The sequence below is a fragment of the Saimiri boliviensis genome, chromosome 5 (genome assembly GCF_048565385.1).
Source record: "Saimiri boliviensis isolate mSaiBol1 chromosome 5, mSaiBol1.pri, whole genome shotgun sequence".
Taxonomy (NCBI): Eukaryota; Metazoa; Chordata; class Mammalia; order Primates; family Cebidae; genus Saimiri; species Saimiri boliviensis.
Window position 1 is genome coordinate 299,344 of NC_133453.1, and position 26,305 is coordinate 325,648.

The 26,305-nt window shown below is 57.2% G+C and overlaps 1 protein-coding gene and 1 long non-coding RNA gene across 5 annotated transcripts in view; one reads left to right on the top strand and one right to left on the bottom strand.

Moving 5' to 3' along the window:
* The window catches only part of D2HGDH (D-2-hydroxyglutarate dehydrogenase), a 33,499-nt gene extending 13,558 nt beyond the window's left edge, over positions 1–19,941 (bottom strand). For 2 of the 4 annotated variants that reach the window (XM_074398696.1, XM_074398695.1), the window contains exons 1-9: positions 19,823–19,940; positions 19,007–19,400; positions 14,971–15,028; positions 13,851–13,990; positions 12,865–13,058; positions 11,807–11,975; positions 8,242–8,406; positions 6,707–6,850; positions 4,907–5,049 (exon numbers count right to left, since the gene is read on the bottom strand). In XM_074398696.1, the coding sequence (XP_074254797.1) occupies positions 4,907–5,049; positions 6,707–6,850; positions 8,242–8,406; positions 11,807–11,975; positions 12,865–13,058; positions 13,851–13,990; positions 14,971–15,028; positions 19,007–19,322 (1,329 nt within the window). In that variant the 5' untranslated portion in view covers positions 19,323–19,400; positions 19,823–19,940. Of the gene's footprint in view, positions 1–4,906; positions 5,050–6,706; positions 6,851–8,241; positions 8,407–11,806; positions 11,976–12,864; positions 13,059–13,850; positions 13,991–14,970; positions 15,029–19,006; positions 19,401–19,822 lie in introns of all 4 variants that reach the window. The other 2 variants (XM_074398697.1, XM_039469996.2) reach the window with 2 other exon arrangements.
* Positions 19,942–20,479: 538 nt separating this feature from the next.
* LOC141584513 (uncharacterized) lies at positions 20,480–22,085 on the top strand. Its single transcript, XR_012517569.1, has 2 exons — positions 20,480–20,557; positions 21,422–22,085. It is a non-coding gene; the product is annotated as an uncharacterized LOC141584513 (long non-coding RNA).
* The last annotated feature ends 4,220 nt before the right edge of the window (positions 22,086–26,305 follow it).

Sequence of the window (26,305 nt, forward strand, 5' to 3'; positions counted from 1 at the left end):
GAGAGGGAGGCACATGGTGGTGGGTGGGCCGTGGGGAGGAGGGACATGGTGGTGGGTGGGCCGTGGGGAGGAGGGACATGGCAGGTGGGTGGGCCGTGGGGAGGGAGGCACATGGTGGTGGGTGGGCCGTGGGGAGGGAGGACATGGCGGGTGGGTGGGCCGTGGGGAGGGAGGCACACGGTGGTGGGTGGGCCGTTGGGGAGGAAGGAATCTGAAGAAAAACAGATGGTGCTAGTGGCTGAAGCAGGAACCAGGCAGAACAGAACCTGGGGCCAAACCCTGGGCTCAGGCAGACCGGCCTGTGTTGCTTGACTTTCACTTGCCTCAGACTTTCATTGTGGAGATGTGCGTCTACAAGGAAGAGGACAGGGCCACTCTCCCTGGGCTGCAGGGACCCGCTCAGGGCTCAAGCCCAGCACCTGCCCCTCCAGAGACTCCATCATTCAGGAAACTCTAAGAGAAAGACGCTTGGGTGGGCCCGGTGGCTCACACCTGTCATCCCAGAGCTTTGAGAGGCTGAGGCAGGAGGATCGCTTGAGCCCAGGAGTCGAGACCAGCCTCAGCCACACAGAGACTCCGTCTCTTAAGAAAAAAAAAAAAATTAGCTGGTCGCAGTGTCTCAAGACGCAGATGGATCACGAGGTCAAGAGATGAAGACCATCCTGGTCAACATGGTGAAACCCCGTCTCTACTAAAAATACAAAAAATTAGCTGGGTATGGTGGCACGTGCCTGCAGTCCCAGCTACTCAGGAGGCTGAGGCAGGAGAATCGCTTGAACCCAGGAGGCAGAGGCTGTGGTGAGCCGAGATCGCGCCATTGCACTCCAGCCTGGGCAACAAGAGCGAAACTCCATCTCAAAAAAAAAAAATCAGCTAGGTTTGGTGGCAGGCACCTGCAGACTCAGCTACTCAGGAGGCGGAGGCAGGAGGATCGCTTGAGCCGGGAGGTCGAGGCACAGCTGTGTCACTGCACTCCAGCCTGGTGAGAGACCCCGTCTCAAAAAGAAAAAAAGCCGGGCGCGGTGGCTCAAGCCTGTAATCCCAGCACTTTGGGAGGCCGAGGCGGGTGGATCAGGAGGTCAAGAGATCGAGACCATCCTGGTCAACGTGATGAAACCCCGTCTCTACTAAAAATACAAAAAATTAGCTGGGCATGGTGGTGTATGCCTGTAATCCCAGCTACTCAGGAGGCTGAGGCAGGAGAATTGCCTGAACCCAGGAGGCGGAGGTTGCGGTGAGCCGAGATCGCGCCATTGCACTCCAGCCTGGGGTAACAAGAGTGAAACTCCGTCTCAAAAAAAAAAAAAAAAAAAAAAAAAAAATTAAAAAAAAAAAAAGGCTCTGTTTTGTTGACATAACCGTAATGCTACACTCATACAGAAAAATAACTCCTCACCACCACTGGGAATCTAGCCAGTGTCCAAAATTCCCCCATTTCCCCACCATCAATTTTTCCTAATTTTTTTGAAGTCTCACCCTGTTGCCCAGGCTGGTCTCAAACTCCTGGGCTCAAGCGATCCTCCTGCCTCAGCCTCCCAAAGCTCTGGGATGACAGGTGTGAGCCACTGTGCCTGGCCCCTCATAAACCGACAGAGCTCGTCTTGGTCACCCCATGCCCTGAGCAAAGGCACCTCCTACAGACCCTCCTTCATCATGGTCACATGGCACAGCTTTCCCCTCCATGGCCTGGTAGGCACCAGCTGCCTGAGGGGCCTTCTCACCTCTTTGCATCCCAAGGCCACAAGATAGGCTCTCACTTCACCCACTCACCCCTCAGTCAGCCAGCTCCATGCCCATCTGTGGAAGGTTCTAGAACACGGCAGGCATACACGCCCCTCAGGGCCTTGGTGCTCCTGCACCAGACTTCCTGTTCCTCACACCCTGTCTTTGCTGAAATGACCCCTCAGGGTCATCTTTCCAATCCTCCTGGCACTCCCAGGCACGACCCATGACCCTGCCTGGCCCTGCCCTCCTCCCGGGCGCTTGCTGGCTCCAAGGGGCCACAGGCTGAGCTTGCTCCTTCTGCTTTGTGAGTTTTGTGGCCAGGGCTTCTCCTGCTCTGGTTGCTGCTGTAACCCGGTAGGCAAAGGGCACAGGAGGCATCTCCCCGACAGGTCTGCTAACCAAACGACACGAAACGGGTGGACAGGCAGTGCCAGTGAGGGCCGCCGAGGTCACGGCTCAGAAGGGCCCAGGGCACCTGGTGGGACCAGTGTGGCTTCCACTTGGGTGGGGTGAGGCTCCGGCAGGCCTGGGGAAGGGCACAGAGTCCCCGGTTAAACACAGGGCCCCCTTGGCAGCAGCCGGACCTGCACAAGGCCCATCTTCTCAACATGTCCCAAAACCCAGGGCTCCCAGGAGGAAGAGACCACCAAGAAGTGGAAACCGTGGGCTCAGGACCTGTCCAAAGCCTTGGGCAACACCAGACGACAGCAGAGAAAAGCCTCAGGGCGACTGCACACAACTGCACATCCGGGCCAACCCACCAAGTCCAACACCTAAGACAGGGTGGTTTTGCTATTGGCAAAGCACAAAGCCAGGCGACCTGCCAGTCAAGCATGAAGCAGAATGAGGCGCTGACAGATACAGGAGCCTCTCCCGAACCCGGCCCAGGAAGCTTCTGCAGGTGACTTTGTGAACACAGGACCAGCCCTGCCCCGCCCTGTCCTGGTCAGGAGCCCAGCTCTGGGCATCAATGTTCAAGGCACAAGTCTAGGACTGGACCAGGCTGCGGAGGGGCTGCAGGCTCATTTGAGTTGCTGGGGGGGTGCTGCAGGCTCATGTGGGGAGGCTGGGGGGGCATAGGGGCTCATGTGGGGAGGCTGGGTGGGGCACAGGGACTCACGTGGGGAGGCTGGGGGCAGCTCCCTGGGGGTTGCAGGGGGCTGATGTGGGGACATTGGCGACATTGGGGGCAGCCTGCCTGGGGGTTGCAGGGGCCCGATACGGGGGCTGTGAGGGAATGGGGGTAGCCTGCCTGGGGGAAACGTGGGGCTAATGTGTGGAGGCTGGGGGTGTGGGGGCAGCCTGCCTTGGGGTTGCGGGGGCCTGATATGGGGACTGTGAGGGTGTGGGGGCAGCCTGCCTGGGGGAGGTGTGGGGCTGATGTGTGGAGGCTAGTGGGGAGCCATGGGGCTAATGTACAGAGGCTGGGCAGGGGCATAGGGGCTACTGTGCAGAGGCTCAGAGGGGCATAGGGACTAATGTGGGGAGGCTGGGGGCATGGGGGTTACGGGGGTGCTGATGTGCAGAGGCTGAGGGCGTGGGGGCAGTCTACCTTGGGGTGGCATGGCAGCTGCATGACTGCCACCCCAGCAAAGCAGCCACTGCGGACAAGGGTCCCCCACCTCTACCACCAAGCACAGATGGGCTCACACTGCTTGCCTTCCAGACAGAAGCTGAGAAGCCCCAGTAGTGTTCCCTCAAGCCATCCTGCTCTTTCTGCTGGAGAACAGACTGACTGGCCAGGCAGTGGTGTCAGCCTGAGCCCCTGAACTGGAAGTCACAGGAGCAGACGCAGCCACATCAATCACCCACACAGAATGAGAGGGAGGAGCCTCTGCTGTTCCTGCGGTCACTGGGGTCTGGGGACTGCTTGTTACTGCGGCAGAATGTATAGGAGCCGACTGTCACAGTCACTTAGGAGACAGCAGGAAAGGCAGACAGAGACCGAGGAATGCCTTTCCTGCTTTCTCCTCCTTTTTCCTGCACATTCGACGATGCCAGTCAACAGACACATCACACAGCTGTCATCCACCCAGAGGGTACCCCAGCCTGGGCAGCGGGTCACAGCAGTGAGCCCAGCCAACCACACCCCAGCCCTTGGGAGCAGGCACTGTTCTGTCCAGAAGCAGTGGAACCACGACAGTCAGGCGGTGGAGAAGATTACAGGGGAGACAGTAAGGGCAAGACCCAGGCTAAGGCGAGCCTGGAATCAACTCAGCGGGAGACAAAGGCCTGCACCCCCTGCCCAGGCCCCGGTGAAGGTGACAGGGGGCTCCCCTTGCCCAGGCCCCGGTGAAGGTGACAGGGGGCTCCCCTTGCCCAGGCCCCGGTGAAGGTGACAGGGGGGTCCCCTTGCCCAGGCCCCGGTGAAGGTGACAGGGGGATCCCTGCCCTGGCCCCAGTGAAGGTGACGGGGGGCTCCGCCTGCCCAGGCCCCGGTGAAGGTGACGGGGGGCTCCCCCTGCCCAGGCCCCGGCGAAGGTGACGGGGGGCTCCCCCTGCCCAGGCCCCGGCGAAGGTGACGGGGGGGCTCCCCCTGCCCAGGCCCCGGTGAGGGTGACGGGGGGCTCCCCCTGCCCAGGCCCCGGTGAGGGTGACGGGGGGCTCCCCCTGCCCAGGCCCCGGTGAAGGTGACGGGGGGGCTCCCTGCCCAGGCCCCGGTGAAGGTGACGGGGGGCTCCCTGCCCAGGCCTTGCCCCTCCTTCCTTTGGCCTCCAAGAGGCCAAATCATCTGTTAACACAGTCAATGCCCCTTCCTCTGGAAAACTGACCACCCCAGGATTCTCAAGGTCCAGGTTAAGCCTCCACAGCGCCTGGGGTTCCTCCTGCCTCTACTCATTCTACACAACTCTTTGCAAAGGAGTTGCCGCTGACTGGTGGCTGGACCTCAGGCGCCAGGGGGCCGGCAATGGGGCAATCTCCTTGCTCATCCCGCAGCTTGGGGTGGGGGAGGCACATGGAGGGGAGGAAGTGCTTTAAATATTAATGAAAATGACCTAGACACCAGGAGTACATTTTCCATCCAGAGGCTACTCTATCAAAGCCATGAAACCTGGTCGCATTTCAGCCCCACCCCACACTGTCTAGGCTGCACCAATGACACCTTCTGGGCCGCACGAGACAAGGCTGGAGTGGACCAGCAGGGAGGGAGGGAGGGGCCCTCGAGCAGCACACAGGGCACCTTGACTTTCCTCTGGTCGGTGGCCATGGTCCCGTCGGTCACCAGGCTGGAGCCCAGCGCGTGCTCCAGGAAGCTGCCCAACTTCTCAGCATCGTGGCCTGCGTTGGAGCCTGAAGTCTCGATGAGGATGTAAAACGGGCTCTCTAGAAGTGAGCAAGGAAGGCGGGGTGAGCAGAGGCTCCAGCTGCCAGGGCGGGAATCAGGGCTGCTTGGGTGGAAGGGCTGAAATAGCAACCACTGATCTTCTGCAGCCAAGAAGGACACAGGCGGCCTGCGGAGCACACGACTCTCTGGTTGAGCTGTTTCATACGGTTTAAAAAGTCGTCTTTTGGCCAGGCGCAGTGGCTCAGGCCTGTAATCCCAGCACTTTGGAAGGCTGAGATGGGCAGATCACCTGAGGTCAGGAGTTCGAGACCAGCCTGGTCAACATGGTGAAACCCCATTTCTACTAAATACACAAAAGATAGTCAGGGTGGTGGCAGGTGCCTGTAGTCCCAGCTACTCAGGAGTCTGAGGCAAGAGAATCGCTTGAACCTGGGAGGCGGAGGTTGCGGTGAGCTGAGATCATGCCGCTGCACTCCAGCCTGGGCCACAAAAGTGAAACTCCATCTCAAAGAGAAATGTCACTCCCTGGAAAGCACAAAGCAGCCCTGAGGGCCACTCCACCTGCTCTGGGCCTCCCACTGGCCTTGGGGCGGGCTTTCCACTCAGCAAATGCAAGGGTCGGGAGAAGCTGCTGCAATGGGGTGGGACCTGTGATGGCCTCAGACACTGAGAGGCCACTTCCACCAGAGCATGCTCTTCACCACGAGGCTCTATTTTACGGACATTTGAAAATTCCAGGCCAGGAGAGGTGGCTCACACCTGTGATCCCAGCACTTTGGGAGGCCAAGCTGGGCAGGTTTCTTGAGCTCAAGAGTTTGAGAGCAGCCTGGGCAACAGAATGAGACTCCGTACCTACTAAACTAAAAAAAAATTAAGACTTAGCTGAGCTTGGAGGCACATGCCTGTGATCACAGCTACCCAGGAAACTGAGGTGGGAGGATCACGTGATCCCAGAAGTTGGAGGCTACAGCGAGCCATGATCCACTGTACGCCAGCCTGAGCCACAGAATGAGACCTTGTCTCCCAGAAATAAACAGGCTGGGTGCAGTAGCTCAGGCCTGTCATCCCAGTACTCTGGGAGGCCAAGTGGGGGTGGATCACCCGAGGTCAAGAGTTCGAGACGAGCCTGGCCAACATGGTAAAATGCTGTCTCACCAAAAAATTTTTTAAAAAAATTAGCTGGGCATGGTGGCACACACTGTAATCCCAGCTACTCTGGAGGCTGAGGCAGGAGAACTGCTTGAACTCAGTAGGCAGAGTCTGCAGTGAGCCGAGACTGCCCCACTGTCCTCCAATCTGGGCAAGAGCAAAACTCCATCCCCCGCAAAAAAAAATTATTGGTCTTTTTCCCATCATAAAAGTAACACATGCTTACATAAAGCAATATGGGAAAACAAAGAAAACTAGAAATGGAAACAAAGTCCAAAAGCGGCCACTGTTCATACTCAACTTAGCTCCTTCCCGTCCTTCTTGTAGGTGACCAGGAAATCTGTGTAACTGCAAACATTACACAGGACCAGGCGGCCTATTCTTTGTCCTAAATATGTTCGGAGCGGCTTTCTTACACACGAGCCTGACACCACTCCACACTCTGCCCAGGGACCCTCCACCACCCAGGGCCTCTGAGCCGTCCCACACGTCCCGAGGTGCAAGAGGAGCTGCAGGAGCCGCTGCCCAGCGGCAGGGGGTCGGTACCTTGCACAGGGCTGGCCAGGTGGAGATGGCGGCCAACCAGATGCATGCACTCAGCATCCATGAACTCAAATGCGGACAGGATCTCGCCCAGCATCTTCTTGCAGGTGCTGAAGGTCTGTAGAACCTCAGCGAAGCCTGGACAGCCTGAAACAGGTCACAGCACGTAAGATGCTGCAAGGAGCCATGCCCAGCCTACCCATGTCCCCCTTCAAAGCAGCAACATCAACCCGACTCATGTGGAGCAGGAGAGCTGGCAGCCTCGAGGAGTGCAAGAAACAGCCCAGGGTTCAGCCGACAAGCGCAGCCAGGAGTCACCAGCAGCATCAGATCAGGTGGGGGAAGGCAGCGAGGACTCGCAGGGGACACATCTGGGGAATGCTGTGGACACAAGGCCGGCACTACCAGGCAGCCTTTGGGAACAGCTGCATTTCTCTTAACGCAATCAGCACTCAGGTCTTCCCTGCACCCAGGACCTCATCCAATACACATTTTAGAGACACCCTGAGCTCCCTGCAGTTATCCAGAGTTGAGGGCTACCAGCGAGGCCCTGCCCTAGGGGAGTCGACCCTCAAGGGTAAAGACGGAAAGGAACTGAGTGGAGGTTTCCACAGGGGGGCAGCCCCAGAGACCCTGCAGCAGGAGGGGGCCCATGGCCATCTTTCAGGGGGAGATGGGGAGGCAATGTGAGGGCATGTGGGTGGGTATCAGGAAGAAATTTCCAAAGAGGTTTCCTCTCACAGGCACAGAAGCTGGAGGCATACCCCTGCACTGCAGGACACAGGAGCCAACTGGGGTCCTGGAGAGCCGGACAGAGCCCACAGGCACGTAAGACACCAGGAACACCAGGGCCGTCCCCACAGGGGCCTGTTCCACACGGTTTACACGTAGGGGTGACACAAAGAGGCCAGTGACTCCTAACTGGGAGAAGGAGCCTCCACCCAGCAGCCATGGCTAGGCCACGTGACACAGTACCCAGTGAAAACCACCAAAAATGCTGGGCCAAAAAACACCAAAGAAAAACACTGAAAAGGCCGGGCATGGTGGCTCACATCTGTAATCCCAGCATTTTGGGAGGCCAAGGTGGGCAGATCACTTGACGTCAGGAGTTTGAGACCAGCCTGATGAACATGGTGAAACCCTGTCTCAACTAAAACTACAAAAATTGGCCGGGCGTGGTGTCAGGTGCCTGTCATTACAGCTACTCAGGAGGCTGAGGCAGGACAATCTCTTGAACCAGAGGCGGAGGTTTCTGTGAGGCAAGAGCGCACCACTGCATTCCAGTCTGGGCAATAAGAAGCAGACACTAACTTAAAAAAAAAAAAAACACTGAGGAGCATCAAGAGCAAGGGAAGAGCCCGGCCTGGCCAGGGGGCTGAGCAGCACCAAGCCCAGCCCACGGCTGGCCAACAGCCGTTGCGCCACCAGCAGGTTTGGCCTCAAGCTTCTCAGCTACCCAGGGTGAGGAATCCAGGAGACCCCCACGGGGCCACATCCTAGGAGTCAACACCGGAGGCATGCCTGCCCAACCAACTCACCCTGAAGACTGCAGGGGAAGTCACTGAACAGAATGAGACAAAAGCAGAATGGAGCCTGGCGCAGGCGCTCATGCCTGTAGCCCCAGCACTTTGGGAGGCTAAGGCAGGAGGATTGTTTGAGCTCGAGTTCAAGACTAGCCGGGACATCACAGTGAGACCCTATCTCTAAAAAAAAAAAAAAAAAAAAAAAAAAAATTTAATTTAGCCAGGCATGGTGGTACACACCTGGTCCCAGCTACTTGGGAAGCTGAGGTAGGAGGATCCCTTGAGCACAGGAGGTCAAGGCTACAGTAAGACATAACTGCACCACTGCACTCCAGCCTGGGTGACAGAGTGAGACCTTGTCTCAAAAAAATACAGAAGAATAATGTAATAAAAACAAACTCCTGATAAATCATGGCCATGGATCAGCCCTACACTGACTTATTGCCTGGGAGGCTCAGAATTTCATCCTGTGAACGTGGTCACTCCCAGGCTGCACAGACTCAAAGCCACCTAGCAAAAGCAAAAGCAAAGCCTCTCCTGAGGAAGGTGCCTCGGCCTTGGCATCTAGGAACCCTGACAAAGAACTCTTCAAACATAATGAGCTACACACTGCCATAGTGACAGCCACGTACACAAGAAAGTAAGGAGCCATGAGCATGAACCAGCAGAAACAGCCAGCACTAAAAAGCTCACACAGGCTGGGAGCAGTGGCTCAGACTCACACCTACAACCCCCACACTTTAGGAGGCCAAGGTGGGAAGATCGCTTGAGCCCAGGAGTACAAGGGCAGCCTAGGCAACATAATGAGACCCTGTTTCTACACACAAACTGTTTTTCATTGTTTTACCTAGGCATGGTGGTGCACGCCTGTGATCCCAGCTACTCAAGAGGGTGGCTTCAGCCCAGGAGGTCAAGACTGCAGTGAGCTATGATCAAACCCCCGCACTCCAGCTTGGGCAAGGGTGAGACCTTGTCTCTTAAAAAAAAACTGAGTTTTTGCTTTTTTTTTTTTTTTTTTTTTTTGAGAGAGAGTCTCACTCTGTTGCCCAGGATGGAATGCAAGAGCACAATCTCAGCTCACTGCAACCTCCACCTCCCAGGTTCAAGCAATTCTCCTGCCTCTGCCTCCCTAGTAGCTGGGATTACAGGCACCTACCACCATGCCCAGCTAATTTTTCTATTTTTAGTAGAGACGAGGTTTCACCATGTTGGCCAGGCTGGTCTCAAACTCCTGACCTCATAATCCGCCTGCCTCAGCCTCCCAAAGTGCTAGGGTTACAAGTGCAAGCCACAATACCCAACCTAAAAAAAACCTTTTAGACTACGTAGACTTGAAAAAAATGTAATTACCTGATTATAAATCATTAAAAAATTATTCAAACTTTTTTTTTTTGAGACAGAGTCTTGCTCTGTCGTCCATGCTGTAGTACAGTGGCACTATCTCAGCTCACAGCAACCTGCACCTCTGGATTCAAGCAATTCTCCTGCCTGAGCCTCCCAAGTAGCTAGAATTACAGTTGCGTACCACCACACCCAACTAATTTTTATATTTTTAGTAGAGATAAGGTTTCACTGTTGGCCAGGCTGGTCTCAAACTCCTGACCTCAGGTGATATGCCAGCCTCGGCCTCCCAAAGTGCTGGGATTACATGTGTCAAATTATGTTTAAAGACACAAATGATGAGCTTGAGAATACCCAGAATAGAAACCTACAGTCTGGGTGCAGTGACTCACACCTGTAATCCTAGCACTTTGGGAGGCTGAGGCAGGCAGATCATCTGAGGTCAGGAGTCTGAGACCAGCCTGATTAACATGGTGAAACCCCGTCTCTACTAAAAATACAAAATTAGCCAGGCATAGATAGTGGCACATGCCTGTAATTTCAGCTACTCGGGAGGCTGAGGCAGGAGAATCGCTTGAACCCGGGAGGCAGAGGTTGCAGTGAGCCAAGATCGCACCACTGCACTCCAGCCTGGGCGACAAGAGCAAAACTCCGCCTCAGGAAAAAAAAAAAAAAAAAAACTCATAAAAAGTAACATTGCAGATTTGAAAAACATAACAAAACTTCTAGAAATAAAGAGCTTTCATAATCAAAATTTAAAACTCGACGTATGGAAGGAACCATCCCTGGCGGGGTTCCGCAGCATACAGAACAGCTGAAGGGGGTGTTCATGAACTGGAAGGCAGGTGAGAAGAAATTGCACAGAATGCAGCACAGAGACGCAATGATAAGACTGTGGAGAGCAGTTCAAGAGACGTAGAAGACAGACTGAGAAGTTCTATCCAGAATCACTGTCCCAAAAAGAGAGGAAAACACAGGCAACATCTGAAGCAATAGTGGCTAGGAATTTCTAGAACTGGTAAAAGAAACCAAGCCACAGGTTTAAAAAATTTAGTAATTTCAAAGAGATGAAAAAGAACATATACACGCCACCACTGAAAACCTCAGAAGAGCAAAAAGAATGATCTATAAAGTGGCCCAAGCTGGGCTGGGAGACAGGCAGAATCCCTTCACAGCAGCAGTCACCAACAGCAAAGTTCCCAACAGCGAGGAGGCCAGAGGACATTGGGTTGGCATATCCAGAGGGATAAAAGAAAACAAATGCCAGTCTGGAGCCACGTGCCTGCGGAAAAGAGCCTTCCAGAATGAGAGTGAAATAAGGAAGTGAGGAGGTGGTCACCAGCAGACCTCTACTGCAGAAAATGAACAAGTCTGTTTGCAACATAATCCCAAAGGGAAGATCAGATGGAAGAGAGTGAAGAGCAGAGAAAATGGCCATAAAATAATAATTCTGGTGAGACTGTTTACAATATGGAATGAACACACATCACAACGAGATATAAGTGACTGAGGGAACAAACAAGTCACAGGAGCCTCCAAGGCTGCCCCATCTCCTGGCAGGTCAGGACACTGCTCTTGGAGCTGGTGAGGTAGACCCACCGCACTGCAGCCACACTCACTCAAAGACGGACGGGCTGTGCAGCTTCTGAAGTCCTGGAGGAGAAAACGCTACATAAACCTGCCCCATTCAAATGAAGGCAAGAAAGGAGACGAAGGGAGATCCGGGGGGGAGAACTGAAGATGTGGCTGTGAGCTCCCATTCCGGCTGGCCGTGAGGGAAGCAGGCCTGTGGACACAAGGCAGCAAGCAGGTCTGCTGAGACCGCCCCCCACCCGCCATCAGGGCTGACTGGAGAAGCCTCCCTCTTACAGGAGGGAATTCTTGATTCCCACGCTAACTAAGAGTGGTGTCCTAAACTTAGACCAAATGACAGATGTCCCACAACCTACTTAACCAACACAGTGGGGTGAAGATGACACAAACCCCAGTTTTGTTACGGAATCAAGTGTGCTGTGACCAGAGACAGGGAGAGGCCTCACTCCAGACCTTTACCCATGACCACCAGTGGAGTGGGGTCCTGGACTCCCGATTCCTTTGGAAGCAGAGACATCAGGGAACACACCGGAACTGACTCCTGTGAGGGCTCCCTCCATCCCCTCACTCACACCAGCAGCGGCTCTATCAGAGCAGACGCTCGAGCCCAGCCCCCCGTCTCAAGGCACAACTCCAGGAAGCCCACCAAGGAAAGCCACGTTCACAGCCCTGGGCTTGGGTGGACACAGGATGGACACTGCAGTGATGACCCCCAAAGTGCCCTCCGACCCGATGAACAGCTGCTTCAGGTCATAGCCCGTGTTGTCCTTCCTCAGGGAGGTCAGGCAGTCCAGGACCGTGCCGTCGGCCAGCACCTGGGGAACAAGAGAAGCAAGTTCAGCTGCCTGCTGACGAGACCTCGGTCATCTCTGGGGCAGGAGTCATGTCTGCAACAGGCTGAGGTCATGCCAAGAGGCTGAAGGATGGACGTTCCTCCTGCAGGAGACCCCCTCCACACGCAGGAGCTCACTGCCCAACGCAAGGGCACACCTGTGGGGCAGTGGGGAGGCTCCCTGGGGGTGGAACACGGAGAACGCAGAGAACCGCCCGGCCCAGGACCCAGCACCTCCGGACCCCCAGCCACAAGGCGTCAAAGCTCCGGAGCTGCAGGCCTCGCCAAGTCCTGAGTGCTGGTACTATGAGTCGGAGGCTTATACAGCTCGCGAGTGCAAGAAAGTAACTTACAATACAGATAATCAGTGGCTGGCCAGAAAAAAAGCTACCGGGACGTCATAATTTACTGGATGAAAGCAAAGCACGGTTTTGCGTTTGCCTCGTCCACCCGGGTAAACAGGACGGAGCACTCTGCCCGGGACACTCGGCTGGTGAGGGTGCGGGGACACAGAGGGGCCCTGGAGGAACAGCAGACACGGAAGGACACGAAGCCGACCCCGGGTGAGTCTTCCTTCACGCCTGGCTCCCGGAAGCCCGCTGCTGCTGGGGTGGGTCCCCCCATAACTGCATCCTCTCCGTGTGGCCGAGAGGCAGTGAGCGCATAACCACCATGGAAGGGCAGGGTAGGGCCAGGCCTTCCTCAGGGTGGGGGGCTGTGTACCCCGCACGTCCCTGAGGGGCCCAGGGCCAGGCACCAAGACCGCCCACCCCCTGAGGAGCCCCATTCACCTCTGCCGCCACCTGGGACCACGAGGGCCGTCACAGGACGCCCCGTGGCAAGCCCTGCACCAAGCCGCTGCCCCGGCTCACCACTTCCAGGCCTAGCACGGTCCCGCGCAGTGGGCCGTATCGAAGAAGCCGCAGGCCCCCAGCGTTGGTTGCCACATTTCCGCCAATGTGGCAGCTGCCCTTGGCCCCTAAGTCCAGTGGCATGATGAAGTCCCGCTCCTCCACATACCGGCTCAGCTCCTCCAGGACGCAGCCCGCCTGGCAAACCAGAATTCCTGCAGAGAGCGACCAGGCTGTCGAGGCACCCCCGGGCTGGGGGGTCCTGCCCTCCCCGACGTCCTGCACACACAAGCCACCCAGACAGCACATCAGCCTCAGTGCCAGGGCCGAGAAGAGGCGTCCGCACATCGCTGGGCCAAGGAGAAATCAGACCTGAAGGGACCTTTATGGTTACAGGGATACATAAGGAAAACGGAGAAGGTGAAGAGACAGAAAAACTTCCCAAACTTCCCACATCCACACGCTCAGGGAAAGGTGTGGGAGAGGGGAGCCTGCTGTGACGCTTCTCAGCTGGGGCTGCTCCTGCCGCAGGGCACGTGGGACAGTGTCTGCAGACATTCTTGGCTGGGGATGCTGCAGGCACCTGGCAGGCGGAGGCCAGGGATGCTGCTCAACACCCTACAGTGCCAGGGGGCTGACCACAGAGAGTGACCGGCACCAGGAGCCCGGCCTTGTGGGAGAGCCCCAAGGCAGGACCCCGGCCACTGGGGTCTGCCCCGCGCCACAGCAGCACAGCACCCCCTCACACCTGCCGCATCACACACGCTCCAGAGTGGCTAGAGCCGGAAGGGACCGGAGCAACGATCCCTCAGCATCCATCATCCAAGTGATCCCACAGCAGGCACGTCTGGAGGAGCTGGGGGAGGTGGGGCTGGCGCCCAGGCTACAGACACTGGTTCTTTCCCCAGCCCGGCCCCTGACTCATTTGCCCACCCAAGCACAGCACAGTTGCAGAAACTGGCAAGGAAAAACTCCGGCCAGCACCCCAACGGACAGCACGGGCTTACCGGACACGCTGTGGAAGCTGAGGACCCGGTTCATGAGGGCAGTAGAGAGGATGATCTCGTCAAAGACGGGGATGCTACCACCCACCATGCCTGTGTTGCCCCCCTGTGGGTTCACGGCCAGGTTCCTCTCGTGGCAGTGCCTGGGATGAAAACAGGAGGGGCGTCGGGGCTCTGTCCCCACCCCCACGCCACCATCCTCAAGGACATGTCGTAGGACCAGCGCCTGACCCCAAATCCTGATCACCCTGCACGGCCCACAGCCTCGGTGGGGGCTCACACGAGGGATTCTGAGGAGAGAGAGATGCCAACCCGAAAGCTGTGATGGGAAACGGAGTGGAGGCCCTCATGGAGGAGACGGAGGCCCACATGGAGGAGATACAGGCCCTCGTGGAGGAGATGGGAGGCCACAGGGAGATGGAGGGAGGCCCTGATTCCAATGTCCTACAAGGCTCCCCTCAAAGGACAGAATGTCTTATGTGCCCCGCTGCCATCCTCCCCCTTCATACTGTGCTCACAGAGGGTCCAGCTCAGGGCTCCCTGACGGCACTGCCCCCACCCCCTAAACCCCGCCTGCATCTCCCCAGCCTTGCTCCATCATCCCAAAGACGTGTGCCCAAGGATACCTCACTCCCAACCAGTCTCCACCTTCGCAAAGCCCCAAAGCCTTGAGCACACCCAACGGGTAGGGGTTTGAAGAAACCAAAGCTCCCTGCCCTGGGGAGAGGAATCTGCCATGTATGTGAAATAAACCCTGGAGGGAGCAGGCCCAGGGATGGAGTCCAACAGAGTGGGTGCAAACTGCCCGGAAGCACCCGCTGAGGATGATCTAAAGCACTGCCCACGGTCGTGGAAACCTGGAGACCAGCTCAGTGGGCAACCCTGTAGTATATTCACGGGGGAGGATCTTTGCTGTTACAAACAGCGCCAAGAAACGGGCGATGGCATTGCCCAATGGGGGGAAATGATTACACACCACAGATGCAGCAAGATAGCACTTAGCCGCAGAACAGACACACAAACCCAGATGTCACAGCTGGCTTCCACGCGTCACCCAGCTGCCCACAGGCTCCATGAGGAAAACAACCAGCAAGCAGCAGAGAAGGGCATGGGGCCACCTTACCTGAGGACACGGGACACCTCCTCCGACGTCCGTGGCCTCAGCAGCACCTTGCTACAGCCTGTGACAGGAAGGAGACCCCGTGAGACAACGTGGGGGAAGCTGCAGGTAAGGCCAGTGAGCCCTCACCCCAGAGAGTGAGCTTTTTTTTTTGGGGGGGGGGGAGACAGAGTCTCGCTGTGATGTCCAGGCAGGAGTGCAGTGGTGCAATCTCGGCTCACTGCAACCTCTACCTCCTGGGTTCAAGCAATTCTACTGCCTCAGCCTCCTGAGTAGCTGGGATTACAGGTGTGTGCCACCACACCTGGTTAATTTTTGTATTTTGAGTAGAGACGGGGTTTTACCACATTGGCCAGGCTGGTCTCGAACTCCTAACCTCAGGTGATTCACCTGCCTCGGCCTCCCAAAGTGCTGGGATTACAGGTGTGAGCCACCATGCCCAGCCCCAAGTGATCTTATTTGGGAAGCTGAGGTGGGAGAATCACCTGAGCCCAGGAGGTCAAGGCTGCAGTGAGCTATGATCCCAATCCGACACTCCAGCCTCGGCAACAGAGTAAGACCTTTGTCTCAGAAAAACCAAAACTAGGTCCCTCATGGGACGTGGCAGGTGGGCGCTGAGCGCAGTGTGTGGAGGTGGGTGAGGCTGGGCCCCATGGACAAGCGTCCCACAGGCCAGGTACTGGCGGCTCTGAAGCTGTCCACCCCCTTGTGGCAAGCGCTTGGTCCATGGTAAAGGGATGTCTGTGGGAGGGATGTCTGTGGGAGGGATGTCCCCTCCCCTGCTGCTACGTCCCCACACTTCCTTTCGTGAGGCACTCACACCTCACAAGCAGATGCTTGAAACCACATGCACATCATGTTGCTCCTCAAGCCTCACCCATTTATTTTAGCATCTTTGATTATCTTAGACTGAATCAGTTACCAGGACGGTTGCCAACTGATTTTTCTAAATCCATCCATCCACCTACATTTCCTTTTTCTTTTGAGACACGGTCTCGCTCTGTCACCCAGGTTGGAGTACAGTGACACAATCACAGCTCATTGCAGCCTGAACCTCCAGCGCTCAAGCGATCCTCCTACCTCAACCTCCCAAGTAGCTAGAACTCCTGGCTAATTTGGGTATTTTTAGTAAAAACGGTTTTGTCATATTGCCCAGGCTAGTCTTGAACTCATGGCCTCAAGCAATCCACCCACCTCAGCCTCCCTAAGGGCTGGGGATGTAGGCATGAGCCACTGCGTCCGGCTTCTTAGCTGCCTCTGCCACAAGAGGGCTTTCTCCTTGCTCCTGAAATGTTCTGTAGCCGCTGATTCACAGCGGTGTGGGCTTGCGATTTCTCATTTTATCCACTGGGCTGTAACTCTGGGCTGCCTTATGTACTGAATGCGAGGATGTGAGTGGCGGGAGCCTTCTAAGTTAACTGCCTGGGGTTGCTAACCACTGCTGCCCCAAGTGAGCAGGCGTTTCTGTCTTTAGGTTTCCTCGAGATGACTTTCCCAGGTGACAAGGGCTGCAGAGAAGCAGAGGTGCACGCACAGGTGCCCGTCCCCACTCTTCAGAAGCTCTGAGAACCAGGCTGTGGCGTCCACCTTTCTTTTATGATCGGAAAGCCACTTATTTCTCTTTCATCAAATGAGCAATTTTTGTGGCAGGGCCTGCTGGCGCCCAGGCTAGGCCCGATGCTTCAGCGCAGCACCCGAGGGAACTCGAGCACCTGTGCTCACTGCGTCCCTTTCCCCCGGTGGGCTCGGGAGCCTCAGGACTTGTAGCAAAGCTTTCAACTCCGGCACTGTGAGGCGCCCGTGGCAGGGTTCTCAACACACACATGAGTGCACCTCTCCCTCCTCCCCAGAATGAAGGCCAGGCCGCGTCCCTGACACAGAATGAGAAGAGGATTTCCCACTCCTCTGATGTTTACCTCCCAATAAGAAAGAGAAAAAGGAGGGCTCCCTCCTGGTGGCCCCATGTTAATAATGGGAGTCTCACAGAGGGAGGGGCCGAAGGGGCAGAGGTGCCAGAGGTGACGCAGGAAACGCCCAGATCTGATGTAAGTGCATCCAGGGGAAGGGGCTGGAGGCACACTGGTGACCATCCCTCCTATCCCCACACACAGGGCACCGTCGGCCTGTACCCACAGTGAGCGAAGCACCCCCTAGTGTGTGGCAATCAAAAACTACCCCAGAGCCACACACCCCCGGGAGCCACAGGAGACCCCTCCACCTGCTCAACTCCAAAACATGCCAGGAATTTCCGGAGCAGCTGTCTTCCAACTGTCTGGTGGCTTCTGTGCCTTCCCACCCAAGCCTGTTTCATTGGTCTTTGCATCCCTGCAGTTTTCTGGGGACCACTGGCCCCTCTCCCTCATGGGGACACCACTGACCTGGGGTGTGGAAAGCACTTGCCCTGCCCCACAGCCTTCTCCAGGTCCCACCAGACAGCCCCCCCGCACCCCTCCGGGGGTCCCAGCCCCCGCGTCTGTCCATCAGCTCCTTTCCCCAGCTCCTCCTGGTACTACCTACCTACAAGAGGGTCAGCAAACAACAGCCCACAGCCAAATCTGTGTGCTGCCTCCCGTGGTAAATAAAGCTGGGCAGAGACACAGCCGTGCCCTTTTGTCTGTGCTTGTCTAGGGCTGCCAACCCACCGAAGTCCAGGACGCCTGGGACTCCAGCCACTCACAGCAGCAGCTCGCTCCCTGCGCTGGGCTGGCCCCACCCTCAGGAGCCCCCTGTCAAGCATCAAGCCCCCTATACCAGGCGATTCTCCAGCCTTAGTGACAGGGATACACTCCATGTCAAAATAATAAAAGAGAAAGCTGGGCACTGTTACCAAAAGGAAGTGCCAGCCCTGGAGGCTGAGAAGTCCCTCACTCGTGCACAGACTTGTATACCAGTGCACAGGGGTGCAGTGGGAGGAGAGGAGCAGGCATGGCCGGCCAGGAGCCCTGTATCTTACCTAGTGGGCTCCATAAAGATATGTCGGCTTCCCAACCCCATGACCTGTGAATGAGACCTTATTTGAAAAAACGGTCCGGCTGGCGAGGTGGCTCATGCCTGTAATCCCAGCACTTTGGGAGGCCAAGGTGGGTGGATCGCCTGAGGTCAGAAGTTCAAGACCAGCGTGGCCAACATGGTGACACCCCGTCTACTAAAAATACAAAGATTAGCCAGGTGTGGTGGTGGGTGCCTGTAATCCCAGTTACTTGGGAGGAGGAGAATCGCTTGAACCCGGGAGCAAGAGGTTGCAGTGAGCTGAGATCACGCCATTGCACTCCAGCCTGGGAAACAAGAGAAAACCTGTCTCAAAAAGAAAAAAGGAAAAACAGATGTAATTAACTTGACAGCACTGAGATGAGGTCACCGTGGATTTGGAGGGATCATCCAATGACAAGTGCCTTTATAAGACAACTGGGGGGGAGGACGAGCCCGTATGAAAAACAAGGCAGAGGCTGGGGCCAGAAGGAGCTGGAAGAAGCAGGAAGGAACCTCCTCTGGAGGCTTTGGAGGAAGCGCAGCCTGTGACACCTTCATTTCATGCTTTTCGCCTCCAGAGCTGAGAGAATAAACTTCTGGGGGGTTGTGGGGGCGGTGGGGGGGGTGTCTGTTTTGTTTTAGGGATGGAGTCTTGCTCTGTTGCCCAGGCAGGAACGCAGTGGTGAGATCAGTCCACTGCAAACTTGAACCCCCGGGCTGGAGTAACTTTTTTACTTTGCTTTTTCAGTCCTGGGCGGGCTCATTTTACTTATTTCCATTTTTATTTTTAGAGACGGTGGAGGTGAGAGGGGCCTATGTTGCCCAGGCCTGTCTCCAGCTCCTGGCTTCAGCCTCCGGGGCTGCTGAGATTACAGGCAGAGCCACTGCGCCCGGAAATTTGGGTTGTTCCAAGCCCCCGTTTGTGGTCATTTATTCCAGCAGCCTGTGGGTACACACGCCCCCGTCCGCGCAGCCGGGGTCGGCGCCCCCACCCAGCGCGTTCTCAGCCGGCTCTGAAGCCTCCACGGGAAGGCGCAGGGCCCCGCCGCGGCTCCCGAGCCTCACCCACCTCGCAGCGTGCGCAGCCAGTCTACGTTGGAGGCCTGCAACGCCTCCGGGTCCGTGACGACCCCGCCGGGCACGATGCGCTCAAAGGCGACCAGGTCTTGCTCAGACACCGCGGAGAACGGCAGGCGCCGCACGGGGTAGCGCTCCTGGGTCAGCGGCACCTCGGGGGTCCCGGGGGCGGTGCAGCAGCCCCTGCGGGCCAGGGGACCAGCCCGCTTACTCCAAGAACCCGCGGCTCCGGGGGCGCAGGCCCCGCGCGGTCCCGGGGGACCCCGCAAAACCCACGCGAGCCAGGCGAGCGGCCGCCGGGGCAGCATCGCCGCCGGGACGGAGGCCTCGGGCTTCTTCCGGGCGAGGGTCCGGCGGGGAAGGGCCGGGAGCCGCTGGCCGCGCGCCTGGAAGTGGCCGAGGGAAGTTCATGTTTCACGCACGTTTTCCACAAGCCGAAAAACGGTTGCAGCAGCAGAGAGAAGGGCGGGGGCAGCGAAGGGAAGGCTCCGAGCACCCGAGCCCGCCAGCGGCCCGGCCCACGACCCCGCGAGCCGCGAAGGCCCCGCCGCCAGCCCGGAGTCGGCGACGCGCAGGCTCGGGGCGGCCCCTCCGGGACTCCGCCCAGGACCCCGCGGACGCGCGCACGTCCCGCGCGGTCACGTGACTAGCTGCAGCTCGCATTCCCCACCCCCCATCCCCGCCCCCGCCCCGGCAAAAGCCTGACTGGCGGACGGCGCCGGAGCTCGCGCCCCGCGAACGCAACCCGCCGTGGAGCCGCAGCCCGGGACCCTCGGACTCAGCGCCCCGGACGGCCGCGCGCACGCACCCGCGACCGCGTCCCCGGCTCCAACCCGTAGAGCCCGCCGCAGGCCCCTAGCCGCAGAGCCGAAGCGGACGGGACGACGCCGCGCGTCCGCACTGACGGGCGAGCTACGCTGTCCAAGCCCCGCCCCGTGCGTCTAGCAGGCCCCGCCCCCGTCCAGTCCGGCCCCGTGCGACTAGCAGGCCCCCGCCCTCTTCCCAGCCCCGCCCCGTGCGCCTAACAGGCCCCGCCCCCGTCCAGCCCCATCCCGTGCGTCCAGCAGGCCCCGCCCCCGCCCAGCCCCGCCCCGTGCGTCCAGCAGACCCCGCCCCCGTCCAGTCCGGCCCCGTGCGTCTAGCAGGTCCCCGCCCTCTTCCCAGCCCCGCCCCGTGAGCCTAACAGGCCCCGCCCCCGTCCTGCCCCGTCCCGTGCGTCCAGCAGGCCCCGCCCCATCCAGCCCCATCCCGTGCGTCCAGCAGGCCCCGCCCCCGTCCAGCCCCGTCCCGTGCGTCCAGCAGGCCCCGCCCCCGTCCAGCCCCGACCCGTGCATCCAGCAGGCCCCGCCCCGTCCAGCCCCGCCCCGAGCGTCCAGCAGGCCCCGCCCCGTCCAGCCCCGCCCCGAGCGTCCAGCAGGCCCCGCCCTCCGCCCGGCCCCGCCCCGTGCGCCTAGCAGGCCCCGCCCCGACTGGCACCGGAGGGTCGCGGCCACGCCCTCGTCCTGCGTTCCCGGAGGGCCTTCCGCGCCCCGGCTCCCTCCAGGTAGGGAAGGAACTAGGCCGGGCGCAGCCCTAGACGCCCAAGCGGCAGCTGGAGCGTTCTCCAGAACGAAGCCCGGGGCGAGGGCTCGGGTTCGAGACCTGGGGGCCGCCCGCTCCTCCGAGGCCCAGCGCTGTGCCCGGGCTCCCCCTTCCCCGCGGCCTCCCCCAGCGCCTGCGCGGACCACCCTTTCCTCCGGGTCCCCAGCCTCGGCTTAGGGGGCAGCTGCGTCCTGCAGGTGTTCTCTTGCCTCTGTGCCCCCAAACCCTTCGCATGCCCGGGGGCTCCTGCTGACAAGACCTGCTGTCCCGAGGAGGGCTGGCTCCCGGCGGGGGCCCCCTGCCCGAGGCGTCGCCAGCACTTGCTTGTAATGTGGGCTTTTTTTTTTTTTTTTTGAGACGGAGTTTCGCTCTTGTCACCCAGGCTGGAGTGCAATGGCGCGATCTCGGCTCACCGCAACCTCCGCCTCCTGGGTTCAGGCAATTCTCCTGCCTCAGCCTCCTGAGTAGCTGGGATTACAGGCACATGCCACCATGCCCAGCTAATTTTTTGTATTTTTAGTAGAGACGGGGTTTCACCATGTTAACCAGGATGGTCTCGATCTCTCGACCTCGTGATCCACCCGCCTCGGCCTCCCAAAGTGCTGGGATTACAGGCTTGAGCCACCGCGCCCGGCCCTCTGTGGGCTTTTTTGAGACAGAGTCTTGCTCTGTTGCCCAGGCTGGAGTTCCAGGGGTGATCTCAGCTCACTGCAACCTCTGCCTCCCGAGCTCAAACCACCCTCCCACCTCAGCCACCCAAGTAGCTGGGACTAAGGCGAGCAACACCACGCCGGCTAATTTGTTGCTGTTGTTGCATTTTTTGTAGAGATGGGGTCTCGTGTGCTGCTCAGGTTGGTCTCGAACTCGTGGACTCAAGCAATCCACCTGCCTCTGCCTCCCAAAGCACCTGTTAACTTCAGCTCACCCAATTCAATAAGGTTGTCCTCTGAGAGGTGGTGATGATCCAGATCTCTGAGCAGATGGGGGCAGAGAGCAGGAGCCCCCACACGGCCCAGAGGCAGGTCTGCTGAGCTGTGCAGTGGGCGGAGGGCACGCAGATGGGTTCTGGTAGTCGCAGAGAAAACCAGCGAGCTGGATTTGTCCTGGTGATGAGGCTGGGGAGCAGCAAGCAGTTGCATGGAGTCATGCCTGTCCTCCTTAACTGTCAGGCCTCCATGTGCAAGCCCGGACCCAGAAAGTCTGCAGTCCTGCCTGCCTCGGCTGTAATGTAATGACTCCTCACCTTACCTCTTAACTACGCTTAAGCCTTACCCGCCATTGTAACTGAACTTGCCATTGTAACTGAACTTACCGTAATGTACACTCCCTGCCCCTACCCCCACCACTGTAACTGATCTTACTCTGTAACTTTCCACCACCCACCCCAAACCTATAAAACCGACTCCTATGCCACTGCCCTTTGCTGATGCCCTTTTCGGCCTCAGCCCACCTGCACCCAGGTGAATAAACAGCCATGTTGCTCACACGAAGCCTGTTTGGGGAGTCTCTTCATTCAGGGTGCACGTTTTAACATTAACCACATCCCCAAGGGCCACCCACCTTCTTCCCAGGTGAATCACCCATGCAAAACTCTTCCAAGTCAGCAACGCATTTTGCCTTTGGACTACTACCCTGGAAAGGAGACGTACACCTGGCCCTTCTTAACCGGCTGGCTCTTGCTCTGCTGGTCAGTGTGGGAGTTTCCCAGTTGTCAAGTGTGACTGTTAAAATTACACATTCAGGCCGGGCATGGTGGCTCTCACCTGTAATCTCAGCACTTTGGGAGTCCGAGTCGGGTGGATCATTTGAGGTCAGGAGTTCAAAACCAGCCTGGCCAACATGGTGAAACCCATCTCTAAAAAAAGCAAAAAAAAATTAACACATTCAGGGCCAGGCACAGTGGCTCACGCCTGTAATCCCAGTACTTTGGGAGGCTGAGGCGGGTGGATCACGAGGTCAGGAATTCGAGACCATGCTGGCTAACATGGTGAAACCCCTCTCTACTAAAAATACAAAAAATTAGCCAGGTGTGGTGGCATGCACCTGTGGTCCCGGCTACACCGGAGGCTGGGGCAGGAGAATCACTTGAACCCAACCTGGGAGGCAGAGGTTGCAGTGAGCCAGAATCTTGCCACTGCACTCCAGCCTGGGTAACAAAAGCGAAACTCCGTCTCAAAAAAAAAAAAAAAAAAAAAAAGCCGGGCGCGGTGGCTCAAGCCTGTAATCCCAGCACTTTGGGAGGCCGAGGCGGGTGGATCACGAGGTCAAGAGATCGAGACCATCCTGGTCAACATGGTGAAACCCCGTCTGTACTAAAGATACAAAAAATTAGCTGGGCATGGTGGCACGTGCCTGTAATCCCAGCTACTCAGGAGGCTGAGGCAGGAGAATTGCCTGAACCCAGGAGGCGGAGGTTGCGGTGAGCCGAGATCGCGCCATTGCACTCCAGCCTGGGTGACAAGAGCGAAACTCCGTCTCAAAAAAAAAAAAAAAATTACACATTCAGGAACTGGAAAGACAACCACAGATGAGGTCTGTGGACCTTCTTGCCACCTGAGCACCACACGCCTTCCCTCTTACTGGCAGGCCAGTGGCATGTTGGACCCCTGGGATTAAGAATGATTCAGAACCCGTAAAGATTACCACCCATGTCATCCCCTGAAATAACTGTTTTTTTCCGGCCAGGCACAGTGGCTCACGCCCGTAATTCTAGCACTTTGGGTGGCTGAGGCTGGTGGATCGCCTGAGGTCAGGAGTTCGAGACCAGCCTAGCCAACATGGTGAAACTGTCCCTACTAACAATACAAAAATTAGCTGGGCGTGATGGTGGGCACCTGTAATCCCAGCTATTTGGGAGACTGAGGTGAAAGAATGGCTTGAACCTGGGAGGCAGAGGTTGTCGTGAGCCGGGATCGGGCTACTGCACTCCAGCCTGGGCAATAAGAGCAAAACTCTGTCTCAAAAAATAATAATAATTGTAGGGTCCAGCCCTACAGGGTTCTGTGATCCCCTCCCGGCTGGCACGGAGACGAGAAATTGTAGAAATAAAAGACAAAAGACTCGGAGAGAGAGAAAAAGAGAGTTTGGGCCCAAGGGTCCACAAATCGCAGAGACCAGCAGTGGCCCCGAATGCCGGGACGCTCTCACTCTTACTGAGTTGCAAATCTGGCGGCAGGGAAGGTAGGGCATAGGTAGGGCCTAGCCTTGGTGGTCGGTGACTGGGGGCAGGGTAAAATAGGGCGTGGCACACAGGTGGGGGCCCAGGAATTAGTCGGGATGAGGTAAGGAGCATAATATGTCAGCTTTTCCATACTTGTTAAGAAAGAAGAAAGACATTAGTATTTATGTTACTCTTACTGATTATCTTTTCTAAGAAAAAAGGAACGAGGTACACACACGGAACGTGACCGCTGAAGCACAGCACATAGACAAGTAAGCTCCCAGCGTTTGTGGGCCTCCCTGACAGCTCTCAGGCCGTACCATAAGAGCTTGGAGAATCGGAGTTTTCTCCCATCTCTGGGACGTCTCAGTTATTTTGGACGTCTCCTTCCCTAACTGGCTAAACAGCGGGCACATTCCCAGCGCTGGCGCTGCGGCACAGCTGAGGTGCCCTCCAGCAGCCCTTACGCGGGAGTGACAGAGGGTTTAGAGCATCTTGCCTCAGTATCATTCATTTCACAGTGTCACCCCAGGTTTGCATTTCCCACCTGAGAGTCATTAGTAAAAATTAAATCACCTGTGAATAGGGCCAGGTGCGGTGGCTCAAGCCTGTAATCCCAGCACTTTGGGAGGCCGAGGCGGGTGGATCACGAGGTCAAGAGATCGAGACCATCCTGGTCAACATGATGAAACCCCGTCTCTACTAAAAATACAAAACATTAGTTGGGCATGGTGGCGCGTGCCTGTAATCCCAGCTACTCAGGAGGCTGAGGCAGGAGAATTGCCTGAGCCCAGGAGGCGGAGGTTGCGGTGAGCCGAGATCGCGCCATTGCACTCCAGCCTGGGTAACAAGAGCGAAACTCCGTCTCAAAAAAAAAAAAAAAAAAAAAGAAAGATCACCTGTGAATAACTAAGATTGCCTATGAATAACTAATAACTACTAGGGTTGTATTTCTAGTTACTTCATGATTTATGTGGAAATAGGCTGAGGCTTTTTGTTCCTGCCTTGGCACTTACGGGGTCTTCTCCCTACAAATAACTGATTCTTCTTTTCTCCCAGGGCACAGTCACCCCTAGCAAACCCCACAGGTACCTCAGAGAATGCGTGGAGGAAAACATGGCACCTGCTGTTATCAGTGTTGTGGGCCCTTCCCCCAGCATCTCAGCCCCTCTTCCAGCGAGGACGCCAGGCTGTGGATTGGTTTCACCTGGACGGTGGGAGAGGCCACCTGTCCCTCATGATGACCAAGTTCTTTCCAGGTTCTGCTAATGCCCTGCTCAAGGCAATGCCTTGAGACCCAATAGCTCCTGTTATGTTTGCGTCCCCTGAAATTCATATGCGAAAGCTGTAACCCCCTAATACGGCCGAATTTGGAGACGAGACCTCTAAAGAAGTAATTAAGGTTAAAGGAAGTCACAAGGGTGGGTCCTGATCAGACAGGACAGGCATCCTTATGGTGAGAGACACCAGAGAGCTCCTTCTGCCAGTTGGTCACGTCGGCAAATGTGAGGCTGTGTTCCCAACCCAGGGAAGAGCCCTGGACAGCACCGGGCACCACCTGCACCTCGATCTTGGACTTCCAATCTCCAGAACTAGGAGCCATTTTTGCCAAGCACCCCCACCCCCAGTCTGTGGTACTGGGACAACAGCCTGATACGGTTTGGATGTGAATCCCCACCCAAATCTCATGCTAAATTGCAATCACGAGTGCTGGGGGAGGGGCCGGTGACTGGCTAGAGGGGGCAGGTTTCTGCCTTGCTGTTCTTGTGAAGGTGAGTGAGCTCTCGGGAGACCTGCTTGTTGAAAAGTGTGGCACCTTCCCCCTTCGCTCCCTCCCTCTCCTGCTCTGCCATGGTAAGACGTGCCTGCTTCCCCTCCGCCTTCTGCCATGATGTAAGTTTCCTGAGGCCTCCCAGCCATGCTTCCTGTACAGTCTGCGGAACGGTGAGTCTATTAAACCTCATTTCTTTATAAGTTACACAGTCTCAGGTCAGTCTTTAGAGCAGTGCAAGAATGGGCTAATACAGAGCCGAAGAAGCTGACTCCAGCAGCGTCCGAAGGGCAAGGGCAGAAGCAACCCTGGGCAAACCGTCCCTCCAGAGCACGCGCAGCTCCCTTTAGAACAACGGCAGTGTTCTCACACATGCCTTCCTTGGAACCGACTTCTGATGCTGCAACATAGCAGAGCCCAGCACTGGCCACTGAGCTTCCTGAGCAACCGCCAAGGTAAGCCACGGGGTCCTCCCCAGGTCTCTCCCGTGGTTGGAGAGTGGTGTGCCCCCAAGCCCCACACACCGCTCTCCAACCACTGCACACCCCTTCAAAATTCAGCTTCACACGCTGGACTCTGGGAATGACAGTGGCATTTTACGTGTTTCCCAAAATGCTGCTGCTATGGCTGGGCCATGTCTCCACCCAAATCTCATCTTGAATGTAGCTCCCATAATTCCCACGTGTTGTGGGAGGGACCGGCGGGAGATAACTGAATCACTGGGGTGGTTCCCACACACTGTTCTCATGGTGGTCTCACGGTCTGGTGGTTTTATCAGA